General features: G+C 37.8%; 1 protein-coding gene and 1 long non-coding RNA gene across 11 annotated transcripts in view; both read left to right on the forward strand.

Annotated features, from left to right (window-relative positions):
- Positions 1-5,801, forward strand: part of hspg2 (heparan sulfate proteoglycan 2) — a 120,796-nt gene extending 114,995 nt beyond the window's left edge. For 7 of the 10 annotated variants that reach the window (XM_042003593.1, XM_042003596.1, XM_042003601.1 and 4 more), the window contains 7 exons: positions 347-422; positions 1,305-1,383; positions 1,726-1,773; positions 2,106-2,176; positions 2,285-2,368; positions 2,730-2,833; positions 3,236-5,801. In XM_042003593.1, the coding sequence (XP_041859527.1) occupies positions 347-422; positions 1,305-1,383; positions 1,726-1,773; positions 2,106-2,176; positions 2,285-2,368; positions 2,730-2,833; positions 3,236-3,408 (635 nt within the window). In that variant the 3' untranslated portion in view covers positions 3,409-5,801. The remainder of the gene's footprint in view (positions 1-346; positions 423-1,304; positions 1,384-1,725; positions 1,774-2,105; positions 2,177-2,284; positions 2,369-2,729; positions 2,834-3,235) is intronic. The other 3 variants (XM_042003599.1, XM_042003604.1, XM_042003600.1) reach the window with 1 other exon arrangement.
- A 2,859-nt stretch (positions 5,802-8,660) lies between these two features.
- Positions 8,661-9,462, forward strand: LOC121651909. Its single transcript, XR_006012529.1, has 3 exons — positions 8,661-8,682; positions 8,786-8,862; positions 8,948-9,462. It is a non-coding gene; the product is annotated as an uncharacterized LOC121651909 (long non-coding RNA).
- Positions 9,463-10,122: the final 660 nt, after the last annotated feature.

Below are 10,122 nucleotides of genomic sequence, written 5' to 3' on the forward strand. Positions count from 1 at the left end.
TTGTACTTAGGGCAACTGTAGTAAATTTCATGATAAGCTAATCCTGTAAGACTAATTAACTAACGAAGATGATCCTCTCCACATTGATTGTTGTGCTTATAAATTTAGGAAGGTAGGAAGTTTAAAGGTTGCACAATCTCACTTTAATGCAACAGTAACAGATAAAAGCTTTGTAAGTGATATCAGCAACAATATGCCAGTATTTGTCTTTAATTTCTTTATCTAAATGACTTGTGATAACAGTGGATCTTCTATGCTTTCACCACCAGAGGGCACTGTAACAGGGACCATGAGCTTTCACATTAACCTTGCACTGATTTTTGTTTTTCTGTTTCTGTTTTTGCAGATTCACCCTATCAGTATGCAGCTCAGTTCCGCAATAATGGATTCATTGCCCTTCCTAAATCTGTATTCCCAAGAAGGTAAGATTTGTTATAGGTTGACATAGATTCTCAGTCATCCTGGTAATCCTAAGAGCCTGAATCAAAGGCAACCGGACTTCTTTTCTCGGTTATTGAAGATGTCTCAGCTCTCATCTGAAACTAGCAGGTGGGGAGTTTTAGGCTTACAAGCTGTTGTAAAGACACATTTTTGTGTCACTGACTTATGCAACCACTCTGTGGTTTGTTAAGGTCGCTGTCATCTGTGACCACACATTTTCATCTGGAGATCAAAGCTGTGAGTGGCTGAGAAGCGAGTCAGAGCTGCTTTGAAAACTCAGTTTTATCTTTCTTTTTTAACAAAAATTGCTCTTTTAAACTCCTCTCAAACCCTCCAAAATATAAATTAATTAATAATTGATTAATAAAGAAGAGTCCCTCATTGAGATATAGGTGGATAGCTCAGTCTTGAGCTGGCTGTCCTGTGTTCAGTGATTATAAAGAGTCTATTAGTTTTTTCCTCTAGCTGCACTTCTCACTGCACAGAGCTACACATTAACCTCTGTTTTGGTGTTTTGTTCAGCGAGTGACCCAGTTTGTGTCTGAGGGTGTTGCTGTATTTGGAGTGCATTGGGACGTTGTGTTTGGAGAAAAGCACTTCCACCTATACGGAATATCTTTGTGCCTGTTCTGCTTTTCCTTTCTGTTTATGTTGTTTGTCAGAGATTTCTTTTCTGACTTGAAAAAGGCCCAGTGTAAATATCCATGATGTGTTCTAATATCCAAGGCATGGATGGTTTCACAGCCAGGAAACACAGTCCTGTTGCTCTTTATTCAAGATCCTGTGATAAACATAGTTTTATGCTACAGTAAACGTATTATGAGCTCTTCTGATTGACATGGGGGGAAATTATTCTGTTTCAGTGCCCATGATTCACCAGAGACGATTGAAATGGAAATCAACACCAGTTCCTCTGAAGGCCTGATCCTGTGGCAGGGAGTGGTAAGACCCTATACTGTTGGCCTGTATCATCTCTGACAACTTACATTCCCTTCCACTTTCTAAATCCCCACCCTAACTACACCCATCACTGTAAATCATCATCATTACCCCATTGATGTTTGCATCCTATATGTCAACAATAATGCAACACTGACACAAAACTGCATTTTTTCTTGTATCATTTCTTTGTAATGAGTTGCATTCATCGTCAGTCTTTCTAATTCATTCTTGTGCTGCTGAGGCTGTGGCATTGTTGGGCATGTTGGCTTGCGAGCGACAGCTCTATCTGACACCACTAAATGCATGCATGTGCTTCTCTAACTCACCCTCCATTTCCTTCAGGAGACCCATGGTGCACACAATTTGCGAAAGGTGCATGCTAGTAAAAAGGTATCCACTCAAACACAAGACACCTTTTTCTTTTCTTTTGCTGATGTACTAAATAAAAAGTCAGTTTAAAAGTGTATGTATTTAATGAAACATGGGATGTGTGATTAAATATATTGGTTCTTTATGTAAAGTGTGCATACGTGCTCGTTTAGCATGAAAGATTTTATATCACATGTAATATTGTTAGGAGTGATTTCATTGTATTGCTTCATGTTTGCTCATTACAGTACTTGATGTGGAAAATTACAACAGGCCCGTTTGTTAGTGGCCAGTATTGATAGCACTGACACACAAAGCTTATTTTTCTTTTGACCTAATAAACTCATTTTCAGGAACCTGGAGAAAATGGCAAAGGCCAAGACTTCATCAGCCTTGGCCTTCGGAATGGACACCTAGTTTTCAGGTGATTTAGCCCTGTTATACTTTTGCTTTTCTCACATTTATGCTGCTCAAAATTATTTTCAGTTCATATTATGCTGTAGTAATGCTGGTAATTTGAATAAATACACAGTTACCAGCTGGGCAGCGGGGAGGCAAAAATCTTATCCCGAAGGTCTATCAATGATGGAAGATGGCATAAGATAACAGCAGTCAGGTATGATGAAATGTTAGATCCTTAGGTCCTTTAATGTATGTGTGAAAGCAAAATATCACAATTTCCAATTAGTCCTCAACTTTTTCACCTTTCAATGCAGACAGAAACTAATAAAAACATTAACAATGGCTCAATTCTGTTAACTCTTTATTAACTTTTGTGCACCAGATGCACCAAATCAAGACATCCTCTGAATGAAATGCAGACTAGAATCATGTCATATATTCATGTGGACAGGTATATCAAAGTATTTGAAAAAGCTGTCGTTGGACTGTAATGTAAATTATTTACTACCTGCTTATATTTGTCAGTGTGTTTAGTTCTGGGGTTGAGCTGGGTTGCGTTTCTCTTTTTATGGCAGAACTGGAAAAAATGGATATATCCAGATTGATGGAGGAGAAATGCTACATGGACAGTCTAAAGGCAAAAGCCTCATGGTCAACACCAAAGGCCGTTTATACCTCGGTGAGCATCCTGAAAGTGACTAAATGTAGTATAAAGTTCAAATCTATTTAAAACGTAACTGAAAACACCATTAGAAATATACTGTTTAAAGATGTATTACCTTGCCAGTTAGAAGTTATCGTTGTCCCTGCATAGCTTAACTGGACACAATGAAGTCAGATTTATTAAGTATCAGCCTCCCAGTCACCAAGCTAAAGCTACTTTTCTTTAATCTCATATAGAATTTTTATCATTTATATATTGCACTGCATGTTGTTGCTGTAATACTTTATGTTCATGACTTGTTCCTGGACCATTTCTTCACAATCAGAGAAGTTTCTTCAAAATCCAAGTTAGAGATCCAAGTGTCCAGTGAAAGAAATTCAACCCTGGTTGGTTATTATGCGTCTTCTCATGTGACAGGTGGAGCACCTGACATGACTGCAATGACGGGAGGGAAGTTTTTGTCAGGAATGACGGGCTGTGTGAGGAACCTGACACTGATGAACGCTCGGCCAGGACAGCAGCCAGCCCAGGCCATCGACCTGCAAGCGTACGCTGCCCACGGCATCAACGTTTTACCCTGCTCTTCGTAGACATACATACACAAACACACGCCGAAACACACAGAGAGAGACTATGGAAGGATGTCACACACACACACAGAGACTTACACACATAGAGCCTGATACAAACTTGGTGCTTTGCTGCTACCAAAAAAAAAAAGAAAAAAAGAATTAAACCATGACTCAAAATGACGCTTTTCTCTGTGTGCGGTAAAACCAAAAAGAAAGAAACATTTTAACGATGTTAGCAAGTCTTCTCCTCCTCAGTGTTGTATTCTGAATGAAGGATTATAAACAAAGGACAGACATTTTTCATACTTCCAGCTGTAGTTTTAGCCACGAGAAGATTAAGAGTAAAGCATATTAGGCCTTCTACGATGGGTCAGATCCTATGGAGTTGGAGAGGTTTTTACAGCACTGAATTTTTATTTATATACATATGAATATATATATTATATTTGTGGGGGGAAAACATGCAATCTAACCATACAAATGCTCTTTAACTTTCCTAGAGTTTTTCTGAGTCCTAATTCTGTGTCTAAGGCTTTTTAAAGGCTTAACTGTGTTAATACTTGAAGACGTTTAGGTCTTCTTCTTTCTTCACTTCCTTAGAGAAATCTTTCTCTTTTTTTGCGAGCATGCTTGAAGTCTTTAACAAACTTTTGGGAGAGGAGTGCACACGGTCACAGTCACATGCAGCTTCAGTACACAACTCAGGATGTCAAATACAAATGAATAACGGCAAATATTACAAGTACTGCTGCTTTAACTCAGCGTATTTCTGCTTTACACCGCACTGTTGTGTCTTCTCTGTCTGTATTTGTTCTTTTTTATGAAAAGAAAGAAACTTTGGTGCTAATGTCAGACATGAAGATACAGCATATAGTTATAGGAAATCCTGTCTATCACTCATAGAGGTCTTTTTATTAGTAATTTGGTTACATTCATAGATGAAAAAATAAAAAATAGTCTTTTGTTGATATTAATAACTTTTGAGCTTGATTTGATTATGATCTGGAATAGTTTGTTTCCACCACAGCCTTATGTGATTGAGTAGATCTCAAAAAGGAGTTAAGAACTGAAAAGGGTGTAATTTTCTTATGTGTGCTTGTTAAAAAATGATTTTATGTTTGAAACTATCTGCCAGTCAGGTAGATAACTGTATCAATTGAGAAAGAGCGTGTATACAAAGTAGATTTGTTGGTTGTATGTTTTTTTTTTAGCCCTGTTTGTTTCTCACTGGTCACTCCACATTAATTAAGCCCCACCAAGAGTCATATGTGTGTGTGTGTGTGTCTCTGTGTGTGTCATTATCCATATCCTCAGGAGGGTCAGTCCAGAACTGCCTCAAGTTTTAACTTAAATTCAGGTTTGGTAGCTTTAGAGACACCTCACTAAGCTATACAGCTCTGAAGGCTCTGTTGTTCTGCAGGTTGTTTTCTCTGCAGAAGCAGATTCGCCTGCAGCAGCAGCACGAAGTCGGATTTGTGTTTGTGTAGGGATGCAGTGGAAGCCTCCTGCAGGTGCTGTGATCAGTAGTGCAGCTCCAATAAAGCATGCTCGCCCACTTGTAGTCGACCACACAGCAAACCACATTGGCATCATCATATTGGGGTTCACAAACTTTTTTTTTTCTTTTTATTTTCCCCCTTTTCTAACATTTATTTAGCTTAAGATATCACCAGTAATATCCTAAAAATGAGCACTGTCTTCTCACTTCCAGCTGCTTCAATTTTATTTCATGCTTTTTGTTTTCCTTTTACTCCTTTTCACTGCTTTTGTTTCAACATTTGATTCTGCTATTTTAGAGATAAAGACAGAAGCTTGCTATTTTCTCTTCTGCGGTTAATGTGTAATCCCTCCCACACCCCATAGGTTTTTTTTTCCCTTCATGTTTGAGTTTGATCAGTCAGTAAGTTCTTCAAAAAGAAAAAAACCCAAATCGAATTCCATTAAATGTTGGTTACAGCTGCCTGGTCAAACAGATGAAAACTGGTCTTATTGTTCACTCAATGATAAAAGTCTTACAGGCTCTGAATGCTGAACAGCGTCAGTGTGAACACGTGGACTCTGGAGAGGAAAATGCTTCGGTTTGAGTTGAGACACTAAAGCAGAGGATGATCGTGTTTGTGCCCTTTGTTGGGTGCGCTCCATGCATTGGCTTTTAAACTGGATTGTCACATCTAAACTTTCACCAAATACACATTTAAAAGATGCACGTTTTGCAGCGATGGAAATTTTTTTCTCATTTAGCTTTTTTTATTTCTGAATGGCAGATAAAAGTAAACAAAACCCTGCAAGCTGACTTAAAGTGTACTGGATGAAAATTGTCCATGTCAGAATGAGCTGACTGTTCCACGGTTGGAAAGATGCTCTCCCTTTGCCCTCGCTGTTTCCTAAATAAAGACAAAATTCTTGTGCTATTTGTAATCTTGTGAGTTTTCTTTTATTCCTCGATGGTATCTCTGTATTCTACTGAAGCTGAAAGCAGGTATGCCTTTATTGCAAGATCATTAATTATCCCATCTACTTTGGATTAATGAACCTCCTTTCCACATAACAGATTAGTTTAGGTCATTATCTTGAGAAAGTTACCTTTTGTTTCCTCAGATAAACCCTACTGTAAGTCTATCTCAAGACAAGTTTAAAAAATTAGCACTGAGCACAATTTAAATGGTAATTATCACTCTTGGGTGTAAATATAACAGTAAAAGTATGCATGTGCTATCCTGTTAGCTTCCTAGCAATGACTCTTCTGAACTCTTTGTTTAATCATAGTTTGGTTTCTTGCAACAATTATCTCAAGACCAAGCGTTGAGAAAACAATCTTTGTCATCTTGAGATAACAAGTTTACTCATTTTCTTGAAATAATGATGTATAAAGAAGTTTCCAGTCATGGCTGCTTTTGGCTTCCACGGTGTCAGTTTAATTAGGTTGATTAAACCTATTTTATGATGGCAGAAATTACTCTTGTTCCATAAAGTTGATCTCACCCAGAAAACAAAGTGGATCGAATCTATAAAGTGAGCAACACTATTACATAAAGTTTGTCATGGTTTATTGGGGTTTAGGTAAGAGGTTACTGATTTTATTTTTTAATGTCATAGGTTTTCTTTGCAGATCCTGCCTGGTTTTCTGTTTTATTTGATCCCCTTTGTGTAATGCACTCTGTTTGCCTTTCTCTTTGTTAGTTCACCTGGTTTGCTTTGTTCATTCACTTCACCTGTTACTTATTAGTCTCACTGTGTACTTACAGGTGGGATGTCCTTTAAATTGGATCAAAATGAAAACAGAATGACAGCTTGAAATCACATGAGCCAATATTTTATTCACAGCAGAACATTCATAACAGAGCTATCTAAACTGAGACATTTGATAATTTTATGCACAAAATGAAGTCATGTCAAATGTGACACTTGCTGCAGGTCTCAAAATACTTGGCAGGGGGCCAACGAAAGTGGTGTCCTAGAGTAAAGATAGTCAGAGGCCATCCATTTGGTGAAAGTGTGCGTAAAGAGATTGTGGAACGCTTCAAAAACAATATTCCTCAACGTCAAATTGCAAAGGTTTTGCAACTCTCATCATCTACAGTGTATAACATCATCAAAACATTCAGAGAAACTGAAGATGTTGTTTTGGATGCCCATGATCTTCGGGGCTCAGACAACACTGCATCACTCATCAGTGTGATTGTATCACTAAATCACACTAAATGAGCCCAGGAATACTTCCAGAAAGCACTGTTGGTTAACACACTCTGCCGTGCATCTGCATATGCCAACTGAAGCGCTCTCATGCAAAATGGAAGTCATTTGAATATGGTCCAGAAGCTCTGTCGTGTCCTGTGGGCCAAAACTCTTCTGAAATGGACTGAAGTGGGGAAGCTCAGAGCTGTTGCTCAAGACTTTAATAGATAAAAAGTCTGGTTGCTTGAAAGAGAAACAAAGATATAAGGACTGGTTCGAGACTTTTAATGTGTAAAATACTGAATTAAATTATGAAGGACAACCAGACCACAATAAAAGTTTAGGTTTTGTTCCCTGACCAAACGTTAGACTCTTATTTTCTGCAGCTTTATTTTTGACTCTGAGTTCTTTAAAAAGCAGCACAGCCTCATAGAATTGCTTCACCAAATCACCGAAGCATCATTTAAATTAAAAAACTAGATCATATTTCATATCTTAAAATGTCAGAAAGCCAAGACCTGTGTTGGGTTCATGTTCATTTTCTCTTTTTCAAAGATGAACTATACACAATCCTGACTTTTCAAGCATTTTTATGTAAAGTAAAACAATCATGAAGCATGTCATAGTGAGCATGATACTCTGAACCAAGATTATGACACTGACCTTATTTCTTTGACACATAATGAATGTCTGTCATGAAAATAAATGTCTCTGTTTCTATTAAAACTCATCTCAAATGCAGCCAGTGCTTAATTCACAATAAACACCAGTTTGAGCTCAATAAAGCTGCAGCAGTTGTAAAATGTATAAACCTGGAATCATCTCATTGTCACTGTGAAGCCCTTTGGCCATAACTTGTCAAACATACCACTGTCTTGGCTGTGAGCGTGCTGTGTTACGGTGTCTTGTAGATTATGGTTATACTAGACTCGTTCTGGTTATTTTATACTGTTCTTTTAGGGACACTTAACAGCCTCACTGTTTGTCCTACAGCTCAATTGTTTTCCAGAGAAACTCAATATTTCCTGTCGACGGGGTAGCTCGGTGTGCAGGTACAGTGTTGCTGCTCAAAGCAAAACAAATCCAGACTATGATCTTTTTAAATAAATGGCAGAGACAAACTGTCTTCAGCTTTATTCAACCTTAGAACCAGTTTAAATAACTAATTCAATATCATAGCCTTTGGTCCTCCTCTAATATATTATCTAAGTGAGATATGGGCCATTAAGAGGGTGGATTTTGTAATCATAATGTAAGATAAAAAAAAATCAAAAATAGAGATATGACTTTCCTGAGAGGACGGTTGGTTTGTGGTCAGTGCAGCTGCTTGGGGCTTTGGTGTGTTTGTTTAGAAACAGAGTTCGGTTCAACCTCTGTGGGAGAAGCAGACATGCAGACACCACAACATCTCAGGGGACCAAACCTACTGGTTGTATGTGGTGGTGTAGACAGTGTCAGCATGTAACTCCTGCTCCAAGCCTACAAACAGCAGAAGCTTTGCTACATGAAATTGTCTTTGTGAGGGAAACCCAATGAAGACATCTTATTTTTGATTTGAAGTGCATAGTTATGGGTTTTATTGGAATTTATCACACAATAAACATATCAGCCTTTCAGGTAATGCTGATTTAGCTTCTTTTAAAGCGCTTTACATAGAATTTTTCTTCATAATATGTGATAAGTTTTCAAGGCAAATGTTTATTCATTCTCATACCTTCAGTCCTCCATCTGAAAACAGTCGGATTCATCAGTGACTTCTTCTCTCAGATTTGCACTGATTTCTGACTACTTTGGAAAGTAAGTCCTGTTTTATTAAATCCGTGTATAAAATTAGGCAACAGTTCGTGGCAAACTGTTCAGATCCCAGCGTGTCCTCCTCCAGCCTGCAGGACAGACCTGGCTCAGTGAAGATGTGTCTGAAGATGGACTCTGAGCTCTTAACAGACTTGAGGAGGAAGCATTTGACAAGGATCTGCTCCAATCTGGTGGACATGGAGGCTCAGACTGTTTCTGGGATCAAGGCACAGCACAGCAGGAAGTCCATCCACACATAAAGAAGAAAGATTTCCAGCCCTGAATTTATTGATGGATGGTCTTCACAATACTTTCAAACTCAGAAAATTATAGGTTTGATTAAGGAGCGCACAAAAATTTCTCAAATTAAATTTGAAGCTATTATGATAATCAATCTTTTATTCTTGTTGTTATATGATGACGTTTAGTGTTCAAAACAAAACAGCTTGTGTTAATTATGTTTGCAGGATCAGTTCACACTCGGAGGACAAAGCATCACTTTTCAAAAGGGTGAAAGGAAAGAATGAACCACTGACACCCTGATGGTAGAAATGTTTTCTTGTCTAGTCTGACATGCAGGTGATTTTATTTTTGCAGATTCAGTGCATCTATTATTAATAATTATTGAACTGTTTTGTTTATTTATCATTTATTTTTAAGGATTTAATCTTCATGTCTAAATTTGGTGGAATCTACAGAAGCCATACCTGCACTTATTTATTATTTTTGATGCCACTTTCTTGAGATCACTAGTTAATCATTACATTATCTCAAGATTACAAAGCTCCTTTTCACATGATAACAAGTCCAATTTTGTATGCACAGTAACAACACATTTCAGATACAAGAACAATTTGGCCACATTGGACCTCAACAGCAAGTGCCCGTGAACCCACCAATATAATTTATTTTATGTTGTTGTTTTACGTTCTTGACTATAATACATCATTTATACAGCATCATCTTGTCAACTGCCTACACTGCTGATAATATTTGTCCATCCAAATTGTGCAGTTTATGAGGAAGATGTAAACATCACAAAACCACCAGGTGTAATCTGGCATGCAGTCCGTGCCCTGCAAAGGCAAAAGCTGTTCCATTTACAAACAGCTTCCGCGTGAGGTTCTGTAGTAAGTAAGTAGCGTCATGTAATGTTAAATTAAATATTAGTCTGTAAGGCTTAAGTGTTTGACAAATTAAGAGTTTATTTAGTTCCTAAAGTTGCGCATGTGAAAACTGACTACACTCATTAGAATGGATTAT

This window comes from Melanotaenia boesemani, chromosome 13, assembly GCF_017639745.1.
Source record: "Melanotaenia boesemani isolate fMelBoe1 chromosome 13, fMelBoe1.pri, whole genome shotgun sequence".
NCBI classification, from domain to species: Eukaryota; Metazoa; Chordata; class Actinopteri; order Atheriniformes; family Melanotaeniidae; genus Melanotaenia; species Melanotaenia boesemani.